Source organism: Lepidochelys olivacea (assembly GCF_965140295.1).
Source record: "Lepidochelys olivacea isolate rLepOli2 genome assembly, chromosome: 1".
NCBI classification, from domain to species: Eukaryota; Metazoa; Chordata; order Testudines; family Cheloniidae; genus Lepidochelys; species Lepidochelys olivacea.
Genome location: NC_140411.1, coordinates 192,908,035 through 192,932,698, shown reverse-complemented (window position 1 = coordinate 192,932,698; position 24,664 = coordinate 192,908,035). Strand labels below are relative to the sequence as shown.

The 24,664-nt window shown below is 41.6% G+C and overlaps 1 protein-coding gene across 5 annotated transcripts in view; it reads left to right on the top strand.

Annotated features, from left to right (window-relative positions):
* The window catches only part of EPHA3 (EPH receptor A3), a 300,525-nt gene that overhangs the window by 73,560 nt on the left and 202,301 nt on the right, over positions 1 to 24,664 (top strand). For all 5 annotated transcript variants that reach the window (XM_084638604.1, XM_084638603.1, XM_084638605.1 and 2 more), the window contains exon 3: positions 22,738 to 23,398. In XM_084638604.1, coding sequence (XP_084494730.1) covers positions 22,738 to 23,398 — 661 coding nt within the window. The remainder of the gene's footprint in view (positions 1 to 22,737; positions 23,399 to 24,664) is intronic.

Here is a 24,664-nt window from a genome sequence, read left to right as displayed (position 1 = left end):
CACAAGACTGTTTGAGCTCCAAGAGTATCCGTGATTCTTGACAGTTCAGATTCCTTTCTCAGAAATGTTTGTCTTCTGTATTTCATTCATAGGCTAACTTTCCTAATCAATGTACAGTATATTAAAAAAATTTTATCTTAGGGTATGCATGACTAGCCTTTGCCTTCTGTGACCAGAAATAGAATGAATTTGGTGATCTTATCTCACACCCCTGAGACTGCATCGTTTTTAATCAGAAGCACAAATAATATGACATAGTAACTCAATTGCTAACCTTTGGTCAGCGAAAGTCCAGGGGATTGAGAGAGCATGAAGGTTAAATCACCCCTTATCTTTGGAGCGGTGGTTCTTCTATTGGGGCTGAGGTCATTGTCAGGGCAGTATGGACGACTGTATGGTTAACTACAGTGGGTCTGACTGGTAGACAAAGAGAAGGCTTCATTATATTCTACTGCTGCTTATACTTTAATGTATGGAGCCACAATTAATCTAAATAAATAAAACAATGAAATCCTTATCTGTCTTCTTCTTTTTCACATGCAGGCACAAACAGAGAGAACAGAGTCAACCACACTCACACTTGTAGATACATGTTCCCAGTAGGGTTTCATTTGTGTTTAGTGCTGCAGGTTGGTGAAAAAAATCTTCCGTGTGTAGTTGTTTTCAGTTTTTGAGCTTGTCACAGTGTGTGATCAGTGTCTCACTGAGAGCAGTCAAAGTTTAACTTCATTTCTTTACCATGAGACCTAGAGACTGGGTAATTTGAATATATGAATACAAAAACTGCAGATGCCATGGTAAAGATTAGTTAGTTATGGTAAAGAAGTAAAGCCTGAGTCAATAAAGTCTAAATTATCTGCAATTTAAAAATATTTCTATAATGAGGACTTCTCAGATCTAATTGTAAGAATTCCTGATACCATATTTCGTCTCCAAATTAAAGCAGCAGCAGTGATGATGAAGGTAATTAACCCTTTGTAGACATTCAAAGCACTTCACAAGCCCTACAATACCACTGGGATGTAGGAATGTAAATATTATTACTTTCAGATGCGGAGGATGTTGTCCATTTCAGAGCTAGACTTATAATTCAGGACTTCCTGTACTTATGCAGATGTCGTCCTGTCTCATACTTAGGTAATAAAAGTACACACATAAAATATGGTATTTGGATCTGTGGTTTTGATCCATGGCTTTTCTAAAATATGAGGCTGGCCTAATTTTAGTCTTCTGTGTGATCCCCTCCCTCTGTAGATGTTTGAGCCAGAAGAACCTGGCCTTATGGTTTGGGGTCTGAATTGGACACAAAACTGGAACTGGCCTGTCTTCCAGATAGGGTACAGATGAAGCACAAAATGGAGGCGATGTCATGAGAAGAACTGCTCTTGCAAGATTTCTGATGTTTTGAGTCACGGTTTTGTGGTAAAAATTAATGATGTGTTTGGTAACATTGGACCCTATATTACACCTAATTGAGACCTGAAAAGTGCCTCTTCACCCTATTGTTATGGATGACTGTTGCTTTCTTACATACAAAACTATATTTGCCTCATACTCCCCTCTTTTTGCACAGCTCTGGACTGTGCAAAAAGGACTGTGTATAACTCATCACACAAAGAAATGAGAGTGTCATCTCACCAAGTGGTGGATTTTCAGTCTACTGTATGAGAGGAGCTTGAAAGTTGGTTGAAGGTCTAGTTTGAGTGGGTCCTTGTTGAAATCCTGGTTAAGACAGCTTTGCTTACATTTCAGAAATTGGGATATTAAACTGAGCATGAGTTGTTCTTATATACGTAATGCAGCATATTAACATCAGTCATTGAGTGGTATTCTAGGGTCATGTGAGGTATGATGGGGCAGTCTGCCCTTCAAAGGCAGTAGTGGCTAGTGGTCAGCCTGCCCTGTCATGTGGCATGGCCTTTCAAGGGTTGGAAAGTTTCAGCAGACAGCTATATCTCTAAGAGCTTACAGAGGAGATGGATAGAGAGGAAGCAGTCCCAGGAATGAGTGGTACTTGGGAGGAAATCCCATCACTGTATTTTTAGGGTCCCAGAACCAGGAGCCTTTCAGAGAGAGCAGGACAAGGCTACCTTCTCCCCAAACCAATTGGGATGACCTGGGAGAAGGGGAAGAGCATAAAGACTGCCTTCTCTCTGATGGTAGGGCAGACACCAGGAAATATGAGCAGGAGAAGGGTGGCCTGCTGAGCACCCACAAGCCTGATGGCTAATTAAAGGAAAGTGGCCAGCTGATGGCGAAGCTGGCAAAGGCCCTACAATTAGTTAACCCAGAACTCCGCTCCAGAGAAGAAAACTGAGGGCTCCTACTTAATAAGGACAAGTGAGTCTGATTCACAGAACTCAGATCAGAGAGGAGAGCTCAGGAAGGAGTTGCTTAAGGTGAGAGACTGCAGGACTAATTAATACAGCCCAGCTTTAAAGAAGAGAGCTGGGGACTACTGCTTAAGGGAGGGTGGAAAAGAAGTAACTGCGAAGAGTCCTAGAAAGAGAGACTGTTTCCAGGTGCAGGAAAGAAGAGTATCCTGCAGGAAGGAGCTAGGGAGTGCTAGCTGTACTGAGCCTTGAGATGACAAATGCCCCATAATGTATCTGAGTAAGGTCGTAGTTATGCTTATGACTGTTGTTAATCACTGAAACCTTTGCAAAGGGGATGCTCTTTGATAAAAATGTCTGTCTGGATTTGTTTATAAGCTGAGTGAAGGGGAATTGTGGCAGGGCTCACCTGTGGCTTCATGTCTGATTGAAATTGCATGTACCAGGGTGATTTCCACGCCATTACAAGAGGTTAAGGGCAATGTGGCTGGCGGTGCAGTGGATAAAACACCTGGAGACTAGCCCCAAGATTCCTAGTCTCTATTGTTCTTTTTTTTCTGTCTAAATAAAAAAAAGTTCTTCTTCCCAAAATGTGAAATGTCAAACCACAGTCTTTATGTGAAAGAAAAACATATTTTGCAGTTGAAATAACTGGAAATTTACATGCACGGAATTAACTTTGTCAAATTGCTTAAGCCATGGTGGGGAAAAATAATTTTCATAGCATTACAGTGAAAATATAATTGTAATTGCCCCTTTGACCCAGCATTTGACAAATTAATAATGGGCCTTCATAGAAGGATATTTACTTATGCAGCCTTATGCATATTGACTCAGCTCTGCTTTCAAAGTGTGGCTATTTTTCAAAACCATAAGAGGTTCATGGATTTTAAAATGTGAAGTGAGTGGAATAAGGAAAATAAATAAACTTTAATATTTTTACTAGTCCTCTTAGTACGACTTTTGTAGCACCAGCCAAGTACCTCATAGTGATCCACAAGCATGACTGATTAGATGTCACTATATGCCTTTGAGGTAGGTAAGTAGTAGTGTCTCCAATTTATGGAGGAGGTAACTGAGGCATGGCATTAAATACCTTGCCAAGAGTTGCATGTCAAGTCAGTGGCGCAGTGAGTAGTAAAACTCAAATCTTCTTTCCTTCAGCATCTTAAGATTTAAACACAAGACCATACTTCCTTTCTGTTTACATTGTTCACTGTTTTTCCGCTGTGAATGCAGTTTCTGTTTACTGCTTTTGTGTTTGTCATCACACAGGTCCACAGAGTGTTCAGCATGGTTTTGGAAATCTCTCTCGCCTATATTATGTGATTTTTTTTAAAAAAATTAATTATTGGCCACTATGATGCCTGAATGGCCTGTAGAGATACAAACACTGTTTCCCCTGTGTGAGATTTGTTTGTTGCAGGAAAGAGCATTTCTCTCACAGTGGTTACCATAAAAAACTCAGCATTTACCACCCTATTGTAATAGAATATAACAAGGTGACAGGATTCTGTGGTTCAGCCGCCTTGTTAGCAGATGAGATGTTATTTGATCCTGCCAACTCATTGTGGCAGATATGACTAGGTTAACTGCAGATCTGATATAGGGAGGTGGGAATGGCCCTCAATGGATAGCGAAGTAAATTACTTTTGTTCTTATGTAGTACTTGTAATCTGCAGATCTCAATGTACTCTACAAAGGAGAAAAGAAATCATTTCCACCAGTTTTTCAAATGTGGTCATTCGTATATGAAGTTATTTAGAGCTAATGAAGCTTTATTCAATCAAGCTTTTTTCACTTCTAGATCAGTTCTCCACCTAGGTCATGCTGGCAAGGAGCGGGAGAGAGTTCCAATGAATCCTAGATGTTACAGATGGAAAAGAGCCATTGGGACACGTATTTCATTGCCTGAGAGTGGAGAATTGTTCCCTACCGTTAATTCTAAAATGCTTTGGGAGTAGTTTGAATATTACAAGCATAACATCCCATTCCTGCAATTGAGTCAGAATCCAAGGGACTCCATGTGGGAGCAGGGGCCCACCTCCTTGAATCAATTGTAGGATCAGGCCACAGTTTGAATATTCCAAGTAATGGGGTTACACCAGTTCCTTTGAAAGACAAGTCATAGAGCTGTAAATCTCAATAACAGGAAACTTTTCTTGATGTTCCTCCTAAATTTTCTTTTGCTAAATGTCCTGAGATTGCTCCTCATTTTGCCATCCTCAACGATTCCTCTTTAAAACAAACAAAAGGAAGTATTTTTTCACACAACGCACAGTCAACCTGTGGAACTCCTTGCCAGAGGGTGTTGTGAAGGCCAAGACTATAACAGCATTCAAAAATGAACTAGATAAGTTCATGAAAGATAGGTCCACCAATAGCTATTAGCCAGGATGGACAGGGATGGTGTCCCTAGCCTCTGTTTGTCAGAAGCTGGGAATGGATGATGGGGGATGGATCACTTGGTGATTACCTATTCTGTTGATTCCCTCTGGGGCACCTGGTATTAGCCACTGTCAGAAGACAGGATACTGGGCTAGATGGACCTTTGGTCTGACTGAGTATGGCCGTTCTTATGTTATGTTACATCCATGGTGCATACTGGCAGAAGGCGTTGTTGGGTTTATGCTGCTGGCATGAAGATGCCAAGCTTTCCCATTCATTTTCCATTGACAAAATGAGCAAATATTGTTTAGATTTTTTTAAAATATAAAAGTTATTTAAAACATAGCTTCTCATCCTGTTTTGAGTTCAATCGTGAAATAAGTACAAGTCAAATTTTTCTTTGAGAAGTATTTTGTACATATTTGTGTTACTTGTCCTTGTGTAGTAGTACTGCCAATTATATTTATTAGCCTTAAATATTAAACACCTGGCAGAATTCCATTGTACATAAATAAGACATTCGAGACCTGGAAGAATGCCATTTCTAATTCAGCCAGCTGGTGCTTTTTACAGTTTCGTTCAGCACAAAACTACTGAATTTCACTGTACGTTCAGTGTCGTGTTAAATAGGAGTACATGCAGTGAATTGGGATTTCTATAGGAAATTCCATTGTGTAGTAATATATTGTTTTGAAAGAGGGAGTGTACAAAGGAAATGATGTATTATGCACCTGCTTGTGCAGTTTGACGTAAACACGTTTTTGAGCTGGCAAAAGGAAAGCCAAAAACTTTAAAAAAAATTTCCAAACATGAATTTCATAATGCTTCAGTGTTGCAAATATTTTCCCCTTTTATTATGATGGTGGCCTTTTTTTTCAAATATTCTTTCTTTCTTTCTTAGCTGTACTTGGTACATAAAAGGATACATTTATATTTTTTTAGGTTGGTAAACTGGTATGATCATCTCTTAAATCTGTAAATGTAGGCAGTGGCAGATTAGCCACTAGGCCAACGGGGCCCATGCCCAGGGGCCCCAGCCAACTGGGGGCCCCCGGAAAAATGGGTATCCCTGCACCCTGACCTGCTTTACCCGCCTGGTGCTCCCGCTGCTTCCCGACCCCACTCCCCAGCAGGAATACCAGGTGGGCAGAGCAGGACAAGCCCCACGCCCCGATCCCATTTCCCCAGCATGAGTGCGGGGTGTATGTGTGTTAAGAAGGATTGCAGGCAGAGGGGTGGGGATGGTTCCCTACTTGCTCTGGGCCCAGAGCCCCACAAAACCCTAATCTGCCCCTGCCACTCCTTATTATGTAGAAATATATTTGGACTATGCCAGTTTGCTAAAACTGGGACAAATTAAGCCACAGACTTTACCTTTGCAAGTTACACTTTGTGGAAATTAACCACGATATAAGTTATTTATTCTGAGCTGCAGGTTAGGACACAAGTGAAATCACAATTTGCCCTTGTAAGGTACTTTTGATGCCAAGATTTGCCTCATTTTACAGATGGGGACGCTGAGGTACAGATGGGTTATTTGACTTGGCCAAAGATACCTATCAAGCAAATGATAGTCAGGATTAGAACCAATTCCCACTCTAACCTGTACACCATAGTTATTTTTTAATCATTTCACGGTAGGTTGCCATCTCATAAAATAAGGAGGGTTTAGCTAGGTCAGGACTTGTCTGGCTGTCTTGTTGCAGGAAGCTGTATTAGTGAATCATCAGACAATTAAAAGGAAAAGCACGAAAAGCTAGATTTTAATAATATTAATAAGTATTGATCAAGAGCCCAGCATCATGCTACGAGTACTACAGATGGACATGCCATTTTTTCACATGAAGTGGAAAACCCAAGGACCCAATGGAATTTTCATCAGACTTAGAATTGTTCTGCTCAGTGCCTTGGCAAGTTCCAACTTGGATAAAATGCTGTTCACCGAAGTACCCATTATGCTAAACAGCTGCTGGATTCTACTCCTTAAGTAGCTGCATTTTATAGGGTAGTGAAGTGTCCTGTATCTGGTTTGTAAAGCTCCTTAGGATGAAAGGTGCTGTTTTTACATACCATGATAACCGTAAGGGACGACAGCCAAGGGTGGTATTGTGATAGAACACTTAAAAATTTTAATTTCTTTTAAAATAATCGGTTTGCATCTGATGAAGTGAGCTGCAGCTCACGAAAGCTTATGCTCAAATATATTGGTTATCTCTAAGGTGCCACAGGTACTCCTTTTCTTTTTAAAATAATAGTCACTTGTTAAAAAAAATTGAAATCTGTTTCTCAAGAAGTACAGTTAAAAGGAAAGAACTGTAAATATTATTATGTCAAAAAAGCAGGGCAGACACCCCAAGCTGGTTGTACATTCTCTAATTAGATTTCACTAGCCCAATAACAAATGTGAACTCCTGAAGCACTATAACAGTCTTACCATGGAGTCACAGACAGTCTCCTTGGGCGTTTCAGTCTATCTTGCCAACCAGGCAAGCTGGACAGAGTGACAGCTGGTTGCTATACACTAAAGATCACAAAAAATTCACGTTGCTCCCAGTCCGAAGAGACCAGTCACTTACCTCAGGTCAGTTTATACCTCCAGTATCACACTAAAGATGACAATGCTTGTAGCCAATCCTATAGTAAACTAACCAAGGATTCATTAACTAGGAAAAGAAATGAGTTATTTACAGGATGAAAGAGGCAACATATAGACACAATTGAATTACTGTCTGTGGTTCCGAAAAACTGACAGAATGTCTTTTAGGGCTAACCCAGATTGACCCTTGGGATCTCCAGCCCTGTGAGAGTCCAAAAGGAGGGGAGGGGAAGAGAGAGAGAGATCCAGTTTCTCCTTGTCAGGGATTTGTATCCCCTCCACCTGAGAGTCCAAAGTGATGGGATGAGTTGATGCATAGGTCTCCAGGAGGGAGTTAGGAATGCAGGGCCTTTGTTCTTTGGTGCTACACAATATCTCATTCACTTTCAAAGGGCCATCTTGTATGCAGGATGGGCACTTTACCTTGATTAACGCTGCTTTTCCTGTTTTGGGGGGGTTACATAATTACAGAGGTTTACAATGCAAACACTCAATATAACTTTTATACCATGAGGTAAATATATGTGGGATCAATACATGCAACATCCTAACAAGCATTTCATAAACTCTAGACATATTCTTATTAACTTAACATTTTAATATGTATTCTGACAACGCTAACACACACGTAAGCAAGACTGGTTTCTAGCTATTCATTTGTAAGTGTTTAGTGAGGCCTGGGGCCTTGGCATGAGCTGGCATCTGGTCTGCCAGCATCACAGCCCCATCTCACACTATATCATAATGTACACTGGAGGAGTTCTGGACTCTCTTTCCAACTTACATAATACTTTTTGGGACCCCCTACAAAATCCTCAATTGCCATTTTCCAAGGCTTTCTACATGTAATGTTTTGACATTCACACAATCACTGAGCCATATTTACCTTATAATTTCTTTCTCTTGCTCTGTTCCACATGTTGTGAAGCTGAATGATGAAATGAGAGAAAAGATACAGGAACTGCGATATCATGATATTTTATGTAATGCTCAGTATTTGCTGAAGTTTAGCACTACAGTATAAAACATTCACTAGAAAACTATCATCTTAAAAACAAAAAGGCACCTAATCATTCCTTTTTATCTTGAATCTTTGCAGTGCTCTTTCCAAAAATGCTATTAAAAACATACAAATCATTTAAAGACTTTAATAGAGTGGAAAGTAGAAATTAAATAGAAGTATTAGTGTATTTCCCATATCATATGGAGACAGCAGTTTAGGGCCTGATCCTCCAAAACCATAACTCACAAAAATAGTCTCTCATAAGTGTGGTCCAGTTGAAACTAACCAGAGTACTGTATTTGAATGAGTGCTGAATATTTGTGAGCATAGAGTTTTCAGGATTGGCACCTTATGTTGCAATGATATACAGTAGATAAGATATTTAATACCATCAATTATATTTTTAACTAATTAAGGAGAAAAGAAGCAGAAAAAGGCAGAAAATTACATGAAATAATTTGATAGTGTCATAAAAATTTAACTAAAAAGAAAGGAGGACTTTTCTGCTGATGACTGTAATGACCATTGTTTGGTGAGTAGGAGGTTTGTTTATTTATTTTGCTGTGCTATTTATCAATATTCTTGTTTTCATTTCTTTGATTTGGAAGCTTCATAGCAGAAAGAGGTCTCTTCCTGTTACTATTAAAGTTAATGGCACAGCTCTCTTGGGGAGTAAGATTAAGGGCCTTAGGTTAGTTTCAGGTTTACACCAAATTGTGTAAGGGCTTATGTGAGATTGAGGATTAATAGATAACTGGCAAAGGGCTCGCTATAGCTCTAATGATTATGTAATGCTCAGCTTTCACTCTATGAAATATTTTGTTTACTCCTACACTTCGGGGAGGATCTCGATAGAATTAAGCTTTGGTTAAGAAAATACTGGTTGACTGAATTTCTTTATACTCAAAAAGCAGTGAAATTCAATGGACTCGCTATCAATTAGTGACAAATTAATTTCTATCAACTACTTGTTGAGGGTATAATATAGAACTGGTAAAAAATTGCCATTCAAACAGTTTTTGATGGAATATTAATTTTTTGACTAAACAATTTTTTCACACAAACAATCTGCTTTCCGATGATAATATTGAGTGTTCTAGTCCAGCTTTTTCGTTGAAATCCAGTCTTCGTTTTCTTGACAAAGAATCAAAATTTTCTACCAAGAAGTATACCCATTTTCCAACCAGGTCTAATATAATACAAAATATTATGAATTACGTGCTTGTTGTCCATTATTGGTGACAGGCACTCTCTACCTCTAGGAACTGAATTACTCCAAGGATGCTCAGGACTTCTGAATATTAGGCCACTTAGATGCTGAAATGTGGTCCTAGATACCGAACTTTAGGCACTTAAGTTTAAAATGTTAGCCAGAACTGGATTATACAGTAATTAGAAAAAAATAAATAAATAAACCCCACCCATTGCCTACACTAATCCTGTAGTAGTAGGCACCGAAACTGAGCTGTGTGTTAATACGTTCTCTTCTTTTTTGTTTACCTTGTGTTAGTGCAAGTGCTTAGCAACCAAGCAAAGAACATTATCAGTCCCTTTGTATTCAGTTAGTAAAATGTTAATGTTCATATACAGACTATCTGAAATCTGAGATTCCCGCTGCAGTGATTATATTGTTTAGAACAGAAATTCGTTTAATAAATAGCAGAAGGTTGAAAAAAATAGTATAAAAATGTGTATATGTCCATCTCCCAGACATATTTTCTAAAGATGTTTTTCCTTCTTTGCTGCAAAATTTTACTGAGTACGCTGGAGAAAACCATTAAACTGAGAGTTATGACAATTTTGAACATTATCAAATTCTGTTGCCTCTGTTAGGAGCTCGGTGGTGGTGGTCTTGCTATTGCCTGTGTGAGGAGCTCACAGATGGCACAAGTCAATTAGGCTGACAACAAGAATATCAGACAAAATTTATTTTTTATTTGGAATTAAGTGGTGATTTTCCCCTTCTGTCCAACATGTCTGGGGCTTGTTAGGACACGAAACAATCTTCATGTGCCTCCAGTATCTTCCAGTGGGTTGTTTCCTCTTTGATTTTTTTTCTCAGCAATGTTTTCTAGGAGGGTACAGTGCTGTGTGTCAGATGTGTTCGTTTATATATCTTTTAACTGCCAACCATTACAAAAAACAGTAGTCTAAACATGGGGAATAGTTGAAAGTAATCGTGAACAGTTTGCGTGTCAAATCACATCAAATATCACATTTGTAACAAATAATAAAAACTAAACTTGTAAAAATATATTGCTCAACCTATTGCCTGAGACTGTCAAAGAAACCTAAAGGAGTTAAACCCCTGAGTCCTATTGAATTTCAATGGGAATTAGGCTGCCAGGTCCCTTAGGTGCCTTTGAAAATCTCAGTCAGATTGTTCAGTGGGCTGTTGCTCACTTACGGTAATGGTGATGCAATAGCAGAGTATTGCAAACAGTGCTATGATCTGAAACCAACCAGGACAGATTCTAGAAGTAATGCAGAGTGGACCGGATTCTCTCCTGAGTTACACCAGTGTAAATGCATGGTAACTCCATTGAGGAGAATGAAGTTGCTCTGGATTGTACACTGGTATAACTAAGACCAGAATTAAGTTTTTGGTCTCATCTGTCACTGTTGGGTACATTATATAAATACAAAATTCTATTCACTTGCCTTGCCAATGTCCCAACTAATTCCCTTCCTCATCCTCTCCACCCAACTGCCACCACAGCCTGGACATTCTACAAGTAAATAATGGCAGTTCATTCCTTTTCTACTCGGTTGTCCCCCTCTAGGTCCTTTCCTAACCTCTGTCTTAAAAGAAAATTGCCTACTCACAATTCCACAGCTCTCTTTCAGTTCTGCCATGAAACTATGTACTGCTACATAATCTCTCTGTCCACCTTGCTTCTTTGACTCAGAATGGACCCTTATTGTGAGATTGCAGAATAGGGGTTTAATGTAACAGTGGAGATAGTGGCAGCTTATATTGAGATGAGGAATTTTCTTCAATTTTCATTCAAAGAGTGAATGAAAGGATCAAAGAAATGTCAGGGTTGAGTGTGTCCATCAAGTTTCATGCCTAAACAGTTTCCAATGTATCATATTTTTTCTGGGTTGGACTGTCAGTCTTTGAGGCAAGGGGACCTTTCTTGTTTGTTCTGTACAGTGCTATGTATGCTAATAGCATTAGAATAATCATCTTGAGGGAAGGAGGCAAGAAGTGATCCAGTCCGAAGGCAGTAGGATAACTGGGCGAGGGTGTTAGGTTGGAATCATCTGAGAAGTATATAACTTCAGACGGGAACACTTCAAAAATAGCTCATTTTGGACAGCTGGGAAGAGGCCAAAGTTTGAGTGGCCTTTCTATGCGGTTGATAAGTTCCTGTCATTTGGCCTCTTTATGCTGATGATACTTGTAAACATCTCTTGACATATTTTAATTTCTTCTCTGCATCCACCTTTCCTGATTACATTGATGAGGTAAATGTGTGGCTCTCTCCTTCTTTCAACAAAACATGTTCAAAGCTCTCCTCAAGCATAGCTCTGTCTCCTGTTTTTTCCTGAACTCAGACTTCCTGGTTGTCTCAATCTATAACTATCTGCCTTGAACCTGAAATTTTCTTCTTCCTCATGTCATGCTTCTGCCATGTCATTTTCTATCTATGCCACTGCTTTACTGCCACTTCTGCCTAGATCCTCATCTATGCCATTGTCCTCTCTCATATTGGCTATTGCATTTTCCTTCTCTGTGACCTCTTGAGGTCCCAGCTGTCCAGGCTCATGCATAGTCAGAATGCTGCCCTCTACTTCACATACAGAAAGAACTGTGATCTCATCACTGCAGTTCTCAAATAACTCCCCTGGGCTCTGCATTTACTGGCATTTCTGGGTCCAGTTCAAAAATGTCCTTTTATTTGAAAAGACTTCCATACTTTTTTTTTTTCATTTTGTCTTTCTAACCTTCTCTCCGCTTTATTGCTGGCCCTTTTCAAAATCTCACTACTAAAGTGACTGTCTTCCCCACTGCAGTTCCTGTTATCTGGAACAGCCCTCTTGTATCTCTACACTTTTTATGCTGTATTTTCAAACCTCAGCTGAAAGCAACTTTATCTCATGTTTATTTGTCTATTTTTTCTCTCCCTTTACTAAGCTTTCTGTCTCCTAATATGATTTCAGTCTGTAAATCATTACATGTAAAGTTACATTGACTGTGTAATGATGCCCTGAAATAGGATGTTTGATTTTTTCTCCTTTGATACTTAGCCTCTAACAAGATCTGTAATCAGAAAATATTCCAGTGGCATTTACCTCTCCCTACCAAGCTAAAGTATCCATTTACTGTTATTAAAGGTTCAGGTAACTATTTATTTTATCTGTTAACATACAATAAAAAATAGAAGTACATTTGCTGTTGCCAACAAAAGGTGCTGCATTTTAGGAGACCTAGATTTATTTGAGCATTATCTGATCTGTTTCTATACCAACAGAGCTCAAGTACATCATAAAGGGAGTACTACAACTGCAGTTCTGGAGGGAGGGTGATGGTTTATATCTCAGTGACCTTTACGTTAAAGAGAGCTCACTTGTTCACTTTTCTGATGGTATGAAGTAGGGCATGAATGTAGCACTTAGCAACAGTCAAACAACATGGGGCCTTGGGATTAGCCATGTTCAGAGCAATCTTGTGCATGAGAAGTCCCGTAGGATATGATTGATCAAAAAGGCCCCTATAAATTATGCATATATGCCTTCATAGGATTAGATGTCATAGCAAATGTGGCTGTGCTATTCTTCATTTGAGTAAAATTAGTACTGAGAACAGCTGTCTCATTTATTCAATATTGCGAACTTATGTAATTGTATTTTGAATCTCATGTTTTTTTGCTCAAAGCTGGAATCATGTGAATATACCAGAATCTTATTCTTCATTATTTATTTTTTCTTAAAATGAAAGTTTCCAGCCCTCATGGTTGCAGAGATAAAGTTGATTTGAGCATAAGCTTTCATGAACTACAGCTCACTTCATCGGATGGCTTATGCTCAAATAAATGTGTTAGTCTCTAAGGTGCCACAAGTACTCCTTTTCTTTTTGCGGATACAGACTAACACGGCTGCTACTCTGAAACCAGAGATAAAGTTGAATATGTGAACCTTAAAGGTGCAAAAGTCAGAATGCAAATAAAAAGAACTCCAAATTATTATTATTAAAATCTATAATTATTTTAAGATACTTGTAGCAGATCGCAGATTCACTGGTGTGGCGCCTCCTGCTGGTTGCCTAGGGAATTAGCTCAATTCCAGCTCTCGGAGCGCCCTCTGCTGGCCAGTGTCTCACCTGCCTCAGGCCCCCATGTCCCTCCTGGACCCCGGTGCCCTTTACCTCAGGGTTCTGCCCCAGCAGTACTCCCACACTCTGGGTCTCCCTTCCCAGGGGAACCCCCAACCTTCTATAGCCACCTTACCTCAGTGGCTACTGCCAATCATCCTCTAGCCCCCTTTCTCTGGGGCAAACTGCAGTCTGTAATGGCCGCTCATCACTGGTAAGGGGGTCCGCTGCCTTTCCCTGCAGCCCCAGTACCTCCCTAGGCCATTACCAAGGCCTCAGCCTGGGGAGTTGCCAGGCTGGAGCTCCCCAGCTCCTCTTGCCCTTTCCCAGTATTGTTCTGCTTCCGGTACCCTGTGCTCCCAGGCAGCTAGGCCCTTCTCCCTCCAGGGCTGGAGACTGACACAGCTCCTCCCTGAGCCCTTATAACAGGGCCAGGTGTGGCCTGATTGGGTGCAGCCACAGCTGTGGCTGCCTCCCCAATCAGCCTTTAACCTTGTTTTCCAGGACCGGGGTAACTGCCCCACTACAATACTCTTATGTTTGGGGGGGGGGCGCTGATGCATGAGTTTTATCATGTGAGGTTGGCCGCTACGTTTTTTGGAAAAATATATTGAATGAAGAGTTGTTGTAGCCATTTTGGTCCCAGGATATAAGTCAGACAAAGTGGGTGGGGTAATACCTTTTGTTGGACCAGCTTCTGTTGGTGAAAGAGACAAGACTCAGAGTTGCACGGAACTGAAGAAGAGTTCTATGGAGCTCAAAAGTGTGTCCCTTTCGCCAACAGGTGTTGGACCAATAAAAGATATTACCTCACCCACCTTGTCTCTTGCATGAAGAGTATAATTTAGGGCTCATAACGCTGCTTGTTTGTGCCCAATCATGTATCTATTGAAGTCAATGGCAAACGTTCTGTTAACTTCAACAGAAGCAGGATTGGGCTCTTTATTCAGAAATGCCTCAGTATCTGGAGCTTTCCTGTTGGAGCAATTGGACTGAAATGGCAATCTGCAATCATTTACATGCAATTTGGTCTTCATTACAAATTAATGAAGTGATAATTGCTTTTTGCAGTTGTCTATGTGGAGAAGATGGTGCTATTTGCTTTTTCATATAATTAATATGTCTACATTCAAGTGCTTGTGTAAATTTGGCAACTTAGAAAGTTGTTGGGTTAGAGTTCGGGAAACTGCAATGAAATTACTGCAATAAAATTCTTCTTCTATTGAGCAATTCTAATTCTGCAAATAGAGTTCCTATTTTTGTTTGTATCTACCATAGGAAGTGTAAGTATATTAATGTATATATTGATGCAGACAATGGTAAATAAATCAGTTGTAAATCATTGTGAATTACTTTAAATTTCCAGATAAAATACCTGTTGTTTTGAAAGTGCTGGTCCCTGTGTGAATTCCACTGTGGCTATTTATGCTCTCCATGCACCTGAGTCCAGAAGACTTTTGCTAACAATGTCCATTGGTCTCCACCTGTGCCCTTCCTCTCCTTGTGCTCCAGACTGAGGGTATCAGAGGTGGTGCTGACTGCCTGCCTCTCCAGTTCCTTTCTACCTCTACCAGGTAGTGGTCTGAGATGGAACCCTCCAGTGTCCACAGACTGGTCCTTCAACTTCTAATCCGTAAATATTGTAAATATAAATATTGGTTGTTAGTTCTTAGTTTTTAGTAGTTAGTTTAGCTAAAGGTTTTGGGAACCCCTCCTTCCAAGCTTCCTCTCCTCTGCACACTCCCTGGTACGGGACACCGGTTATGTTCAGGATTCTTGCTTCAAAAGCTGAATCTCCTGCCCATGGTCCTTCCTGTTTTAGCAACAACCATTAGAGCTGCTTATACCGCCCCAGAGAAGCTCATACGTCCACTAACTGTAGTATCTCCTGATCTTTTCCCAGCCGAACCTGGCAAGCACAGGAGTTCAGACTTAGTGGACATCTCAGGGAGAGTGCCCTGAGGCCCCAGTCTGATCTGGGCTGGGCAGACCTCCCTCCCACCCCCCGTACACTGGACAGAGGTATTGAGGAGTGAGCCACGAGCACTACCACTTCTGATACAGGGGTAAGCAAGGGTAGAGCCAGAGACTCTGTCTCCCAGGCTCACCATAAGGGTAGAAAGCCCTCTCAAAATCCTAAAGAGAAATCCCCCTCCAGATCCACCTCTAAGTGGAGAACTTCTTCACCAGCACCTTCCAAGTCAAAGTGTCTCTGTACCCAGTTCTGGGGGGATCAAGAGTCCATAAGGGTCACTATACTGATCTGCAGACTTCAAAAATTGAGTGCCTCTATATTGGCACCATTGACAGGAGTGGAACCTTTGAAACTGAGCACAGAGAGACATGAGCCAAGGCCAGGACAACTATCAGTAGTGACAAAGTGCAAGCACCAAGAACCACATGCAGCATCATGCTTGCAGAAGCAGACATCAGCTTCCAAGGGCTGGCATGCTTCTGCTCGCAGTCTCACACTCTCTCTCTCTCTCTCTCTTTCTCTGAGTGGGGATAAATGTCATCCGTCAGGATCCAGAATCTCCCCTCCTATCAGATCTGGTCCTTACAAGGAAGATGCTGACACCATCGATCCACGAACACTATGACAGAAGTCAATCCCGCTTCTGCCAGTCCTGGCATTTCTGCATCACAATGGTCCTGATGGCACCACCATTACAAATGGAACCTACATTTTCCTCTTTGGATGAATCTGACATTGGGAGGGACTAGTATCATCTCCACTCAGAGATGGGAGTCCAGGTAGGGGAGCCATAATCTCCTGGGACCTACCTTGACTTTAGAAGATGGGGTACCCCCTTTGGACTGTTGGTAACCTATCTCTTTGGGACCACTTTACCCAATGCTGGAGCCTCCTCACTGGTCTTAATGATCATCGTGGGAGCTGTTCATGCAATATCCTGAATTGATACAGCCAGGGGAGCAGAGTTTTTGTTCACTCATCCTGCCCCACACTTTTTTTGGTGGTTCAAGATGCCACTGAAAGGGGTGGACAACATTTCCCAAGGTCCACCATCTCAGATGAAGAGGCCAAAAATTTGGACCGCCTCAGAAGGAAGGTATTTACATCAAATAGGCAATTACCAGGCCTTGCTGTAAAAGTATGATTTTGTGAACTGCTGTAAGATTTCAGAATTCAGAGGCAAGTTGACTTCGGAGGATAGAGAACAATTTCAAGCCCTTATCAAGGAGGGTAAATTGGTGGCTAGAACATCCCTATAGGGGATGACAGCCTCAGGATCAATGGTGATTGCATTCTTATGCTCGGCAAATCCTGACTTTATTCCTCAGGCTTCCCCAGGGAAGTTCAATCCCCTGTGGAGGATTTGATGGAAATAGCTTATTTAATGAAAAGACTGAATTAAAGACTCAAGGGTGACCCTCTGCTCCTTGGGGATATATATGGAGACACAGAAGAAGTGTCATAGGCAGCCTCACAAGTACCACAAGCCTTCTACCACCAAAGGGGATATGAACTGCCACAAAAGTGGCAGAGGTGCAGAGAAACAAACACAACACTCCTCCTTCCCAGCCTCCTGTCAAGAAATTTTTTTTGACTGGACTCATGAGAGCTGCGATACACCTCACAGCCACATAGGGCATCACACCCTCCTATGTAGTAGGTACTGCTTGTCAGTCACCCATAGTGGAATATACACAGGAACCATCACTTGAAGAAGAAAAAGAAGTTACTTATCTTGTACAGTAACTAGAGTTCTTTGAGATGTGTTCTCCCTACCTGTATTCCACCTCCTGCACTCCTTCTCCTCTGTCTCAATCCTTCACTCATTATTCGTGGCAGAGAAGGAAATGGAAAGATAGTTGCTCTGCACTGCTCCTTATGCCCTTGGTCCAGAGCATAAGGAGAGGAAGAGTGTAGTAGAGGACCAATGGATGTTGCTAGCAAAAATTACCCTGTCTCAGGCGTGTGGAGTGCATGACAATGCCAGAGAAGAATATAGATAGGGACCACACATCACGAAGAACTCCAGTTACTATAGAGGTTAGTAACTGTTATTTATCATCCTATCTAATTTAATCTTGAGAAATTTCAATAATTGACCTTCTTTGTTCTGAAAACCCTACATTTCATAGTTAAAGTGCAAGAGTTGATGAGTAACATATAAATAGTTTTTTCCTTTTAGTGTTTGTCCATATACGTAAGTTGCACTGGTTTAATTTAAAGCTGCTTTTAAACTGATATAGTTAATCCAGTGCAAACCTCTATGTGGACACTTTTAGTTTGGTTTAATAGTGTCTTATATCTTAAATTAAACCCATGCCATGTTCTCATGTAGACAGGCCCTTAGAAGCCCTGGAATGTGCTTAATGGAACTGGAAGCTGGGATTAACAATTGCTGGTTTTTATTCCTGACTAGGCCACTGACTTTCTATGTGACTTCTGAAAGGTCAATAGACCCTTCTGGGACTGTTTTGCCATCTGTAAAGTGTTGATAATACTTCCCTGTCTCACAAGGGTTTTGTAAGTAGGGTTGCCAACCTTCTAATAGCACAAAACGGAACACCTGCCCCCCCCTTCTCCAAAGCCCCACCCCCTCACTACATCCCCCTCCCTACATCACTTGCTCTCCCCCACCCTCACTCGAAAACCATATGCCTGGCAACCCTATTTGTGAAGCTTAGTGAGTTAATGTTTACCATGGAATACGTTGAGATCATTGGATGGCAGATGCTGTATCAGATGAATTCTGATCAGAATCAAAACTTAAAGGCAGCACTGATGTGGGTGCACTGAGGAAGGCACTTCTTTGGAAAAAAAATACGATCTGTCCTGAAGAATAGTAGTGGTCCCTCTGAAAATATTTACTTCCATCTACTTCACACATTCCAAAATTTGTACCATGCAGGAGCTCTTTTTTAGGACTGAGTATTCCCCAGTTATATTACATCAGATTGCTGGCATGACATAGGGTTTGCATTTTTGAATGTGTTGTGTGTATCTCTAAGAGTGACAGTGATATGTGAGGTGAATTTCTGTAACAGCTAAAAACAGCCAGACTTCAGTATGACAACAGTTGTATTCAGTGATGAGCTGCCAAAATCTTAACAACCGGTTCCCTATAAAAAGTTCTGATTTAAGGGATGTGCCCCAGTATGTATTTTTTGTACCAACAGGGTTACCATATGTCCGTATTTCCCCTCCTGCACGGCGATTTAAGAACCAAAAAGCCTGACCTGTCTGGGAAAATATGGATGTATGTTAACCCTGCCTAAAGTTCTTTTTTAAAAAGATGGGCCTGAACTAGAAATGAGCTCTGTTTCACATGTGTGGGTCCCCACCACTCCCTGGGGGTGTGTTAGGGTGACCAGATGTCCCGATGTTGTAGGGACAGTCCCGATTTTGGGGTCTTTTTCTTATATAGGCTCCGATTACCCCCCACCCCCGTCCTGATTTTTTACACTTGCTGACTGGTCACCCTAGGGTGTGCACATGTGTGGGTCCCAGCTGCTCCCTGCCCCCCTCATTGAAGCAGGTGTGCAGGGTTACTGCCCTGGGAACTGCAGGGCACCAGTGGATGTGGGGCCAGCTTTAGACAGGAGTGTGGGGCAGGGCTAGCTGGAGGCAGGGGGTGCGGAGCTGGCTACAGGCAGGGCATGGGGTGCGGAGCTGGCTGGAGACAGGAGGGTGCGGGGTTGGCTGGAGGCAAGGGGATGTGGGGCTGGCTGGAGGTAGGGGCTGGCTGCAGGCAGGGCAGGGGGGTGCAGGGCTGGCTGGAGACGGGCTGGCTGCGGGCAGGGCAGGGGGTGCGGCAGGGGCTGGTGCGGGCAGGGCAGAGGGTGTGGGGGTGGCTGGAGACAGGGGTGGCTGCGGGCAGGGCAGGGGGTGCATGCAGCAGGGGTTGGCTGGAGACGGGGGCTGGCTGCAGGCAGAGTGGTGGGTGTTCACGGGGAGAGCAGCAGGACGCAGCCCAGGCCCAGCAGAGCAGCCGGGGACCCACCAGGCAGCATTGGGAGCCCCAGGGCCAGGGGAGCAGCAGCAGCAACAGGGCTTGTGCCCAGGGCCAGGCGGCAGCCTACATGGCTCCCGTAGTGCAGTGCCCCCGGCGGCCGGAGGAGGAATTGCATCACTTCCTGGCCAGAGCCCATCAAAGCCTCAGCGCCCCATGCAGGGAAGCGAGTTAACAACCGGTTCTAAAACTGCTTCAAAATTTAACAATTGGTTTGCGTGAACCGGTGCGAACCGGCTCCAGCTCATCACTGGTTGTATTCCCGTGTGTACATGTAGTCCCCTTTAAAACTATAAGAATAGGTTTGGGAGTTGTAACAGGTAATTTATAAGTCTCAAGGTTGGGTGTATTTTGTCTGTCGGTTTTCTGTTTTGTTTTCATTTTAAAATGTTAGTCTCATACACTCATAGATATTAAGGTCAGAAGGGACCATTATGATCATCTAGTCTGACCTCCTGCACAATGCAGGCCACAGAATCTCACCCACCCACTCCTGCAATAAACCTCTCACCTATGTCTGAGCTATTGAAGTCCTAAAATCATGGTTTAAAGACTTCAAGGTGCAGAGAATCCTCCAGCAAGTGACCCGTGCCCCATGCTACAGAGGAAGGCGAAAAACCCCCAGGGCCTCTTCCAATCTGCCCTGGAGGAAAATTCCTTCCCGACCCCAAATATGGCGATCAGCTGAACCCTGAGCATGTGGGCAAGATTCACCAGCCAGATAGCCAGGAAAGAATTCTCTGTACTAACTCAGATCCCAGCCCATCTAACATCCCATCACAGGTCATTGGGCCTATTTACCATGAATAGTTAAAGATCAATTAATTGCCAAAATCATGTTATCCCATCATACCATCTCCTCCATAAACTTATCGAGTTTAATCTTGAAGCCAGATAGGTCTTTTGCCCCCACTGCTTCCCTTGGAAGGCTATTCCACAACTTCACTCCTCTGAGTCTTTCACATAAGTCAGGCTCCATTCTTCGGTTGATGGATATTCTGAAATTGCTAGCAATCAAGAACCTGTCCATGGTGACTGTAATAATGCGTAAAGTGCATGCTGCATGGCAGCAGCCTGATGTTGGTGTTGATGTCCTAGAGCTTGTCCTGTATTGAAACAAAAAGTTGGTTAGCAATGCTGAAGAATTCAAACAAATATCTTCAAAGTTCAGTCCTGTTTATACTCCTTATTATTCAATACTTGTGAACATTTGCATGTCCAAATTCTTGTTTGCTTAATGTTTTGGTGGAATGCAGTGTTCTTAGTCATTTGCAAACAGTATTAATATACCAATAAGAGCTGCTCACCGCTTGCTTTTGTTCATTTAAAAAGTTGCTATAGTCATCCATTCAGGGAGCAGAAAAAATACTGGGGTATTGAAGAGTCCAGTCACACATGCTGAGTGACTTAGGGCAGGTCTACACTTAAAATGCTGCAGCGGGAGACCTGCCCTGTGCAGCTGCACCACTGCAGTGGTCCAGTGAAGGTACTACTCCATCGATGAGAGAGCTAATCCACTCCAAGAGAAGCAACAGCTTTGTCGACGGGATAAACCCTCCCATTGACATAGCGATGTCTACACCAGGGGTTAGGCCAGTATCACTGTGTCGCTCAGAGGGATGGATTTCTCACACCCCCGAGCGACGTAATTCTACTGATGTAAGTTTGTAGTGGAGACCTGGCCTAATGGAGAATACTTAAAGTGAGCACTCCCCGGGTGGTTTTTTTGCTCTGTAAAGTAACCTGCAAATATTTGTGTTTAACATGATGAGGGCAGACATTGGGACTGGTTCATGACTATTTTGCAAATGGGAAAAATATATAAATTTGCTAGATAAAATATCCAAAAATATTTGTAAGATGGGACCATATTTGTAAAATACCATTGTGATGAGTGTGGTGTAAAATCCTGTCTAGCACTGGGAGGACCTGAGTAATCAGGATGCTATGAAAGGTAAGCTAATGTTTGTTTGTTTTTTTTAAATAATTGTGGTTGCAAAGCTAAAGTGGACTGGGTCATGAGACCAAGTGAAATGAACAGAAATCTCTGAAGTAGGTTGCTTTTTAGTGAGAGGCATCTAAAGAAACTGTTAAAGTCCTAAAATTTCATTATGAACTAATTGAATTCCAACAGCGGCCAATGACAGACCATGAATTTCTCTTGAGATGTCTGTTTAAACCTTGTAAGGGACTCTTTCAACTGTTTAGAGTATGAGGATATACACAATGATCAGCCTTAAAAAAAAGACATCACTGGTTACCATTTAACATCTGGTGCATCAAATGCCCCAATAACAACTGTGTGGATGAAGGCAGTCCATCACTATACTCTTGAATGAACTCACACAGAAAAATTATAAAAGACAAAAACACCAGTGGGCAAACACTTCTCATAAAACAATCACTCCATATCTGACCTCTCAGTCCTTGTCCCCAAAGGAAACCTCCACAACACCTTTAAAAGATGAGCCGGGGAGCTTAAATTCATCTCTTTGCTAGACACTAAAAATCATGGACTCAGTCAAGACGCTGTTTTTATGTCTCCTTAGAGCAATCTGGAGCCCACTAACCCTCCTTTATCCTATGACTGCAGAGGTGTTAATTGCTGACTTCACCTTGAATGGTCTCTTGCAATGTGTACTAACTCCTTAGCGATCTCTTCCACGTTGTGTTTAGCGGTGACACTCACATTACCTTTCCCAGACCTGAAGAAGAGGCCTGTGTAGCTTGAAAGCTTCTCTCTCTCACCAACAGAAGTTGGTCCAATATTTTTTTTACCTCACTCACCTTGTGTCTCTCATTTAAAAAGTCAGCATTTAACAGTTGCCACTTCTAAGTATAGGGAAATAACTATCAATTTTCTTGAAAACTTTGTGGTAACTTGATAAATGTTGACTACTTAATGGTAACTGCTACGTATGCTTAATGTATTCATGGGAACAAGAAGTGTGCATTTGACAAGGTTTTCCCATCAAATGTCTAGGTAAAGCAGGGCCATTTTCTAAAGTGGAATCAGACCCTTCATTTTGTTGTTTGATCATTATGTGAAGCTCTAAATGCAATTACTATTGCTGTTGACATAATCAGTATACTTAATACATTTCTTTCTTTTATTTCAGTGGGAAGAGATTAGTGGAGTTGATGAACATTATACACCAATCAGAACTTACCAGGTATGCAATGTTATGGATCACAGTCAGAACAACTGGCTGAGAACAAACTGGATTCCACGCAACTCAGCTCAGAAAATCTACGTGGAGCTCAAGTTTACCTTGAGGGACTGTAATAGCATTCCTCTGGTTCTGGGCACTTGCAAAGAGACCTTCAATCTATATTATATGGAGTCTGATGATGACCATTTGGTCAAGTTCAGAGAACATCAGTTTACAAAGATTGACACTATTGCAGCTGATGAGAGCTTCACTCAAATGGATCTTGGGGATCGAATTCTCAAGCTCAATACAGAAGTTCGTGAGGTGGGACCTGTCAGCAGGAAAGGTTTCTACCTGGCTTTTCAAGATGTGGGTGCATGTGTTGCCTTAGTATCAGTGAGAGTGTACTTCAAGAAGTGCCCTTTCACTATAAAAAACCTGGCCATGTTTCCAGATACAGTACCTATGGACTCTCAGTCCTTGGTGGAGGTGCAAGGTTCTTGTGTCAATCACTCAAAGGAGGAAGACCCACCCAAGATGTATTGCAGTACAGAAGGCGAATGGCTAGTGCCCATAGGAAAGTGTTTGTGTAATGCCGGCTATGAAGAAAGAGGCTATGAATGCCAAGGTAACAATGCACTGCATGTTCACCGTTCAGTTATTAACAAGGGTTTCACCATCTGTCTATGTTCCATATATTGGCTTATGTTAATTTTTTAGAAGCTAATGAGAGATTTATTAGATCACAAAATTGCTCATTAAAGTAGTTCTTGTTTAATTTGTGTAAATAATGTTATTTAACCATGTGTATTTATTAGGGTTGAGTAAATAATACACAGCTAATACTGAATTCAGTAAATCTAGCCTTGCTTCCCTCTCACAGACTTTCTATCAGCCCATTACAATTTCTTAAAATGTATATGTTGTGTCAAAGTATTTGCATTTTTTTAATTCTGGCTTGATTGCTTGCAGTCCTCTGTGTTTAGTATTTGATATGTGAGTTGTGTTGGTTAGTTGTGACCGGTCCTGGAAAATACATGGAATTGATTCTAGTTCCAAATTGGTTGTGTGTGCAAATGCTTGCAAAGTGAATACTAATGTTTGCAGATTCTAAGTTACAGTTCCATGAATCCTCAAACATTTGACTCAAAAGCATTTTCTAAAAACGTGTAAGTCAGTGAACCTTGGTTAAGTGAAAACTCCTAGAAATGGAACACACTGGGGCTTGAGATTGGTTAAAGCCAAGTTACTGAAGCATTTGAATGTAGATTCATTTGCAAATTTCTTTCAACTTTTGCTCAGCTGTCTCAATGAAATTATGATTTTATGTTTTGCATTTTACTCAAAGATACTTGGTTCTTTCTTTTAGTCTCTTGGTGCCTTGGTCAGTAATTTGACTGGTCGCTACAGACTCGAGATGGTCAAAACTCAGAATTTCCATTTTGTGGGAAATGCCATTTTGTAATTCATTTTCATTATGAAAAAGTTTTTCTGTTAAATCCTTAGCCTCTTCGTGCCAACAAAAGTGCCAGTTATAATGATTCTTCTTGAAATGTGCTCTTAGAAAAAAGGGTATTACAATTATCCCAGCAAACAGCTAGCGCAATAAGTTGTCGTTTAGACCATTACCTTGAACTGCCTCGAGACTGGTAGACTCCTTTTACATAGGCCATCCAACAGTCTTTATATGTGTAGGAGAAATCGTGGGAGCTGGGAGCACCCGTCTCCGATTCCGCAACCAAAGCTATGCAATTCTGAGTCCCATTCTAACGAAAATAGCTTTCCCACAGAATGTGAGAGAGGAGGATGGGAGACTGCAGGGACCAAGTGTACATTGTGTGTTGTTTCCTTGGAAAGGGTGGCTTAAGGAGCTGAAGTTTTTATTATTTTTTCC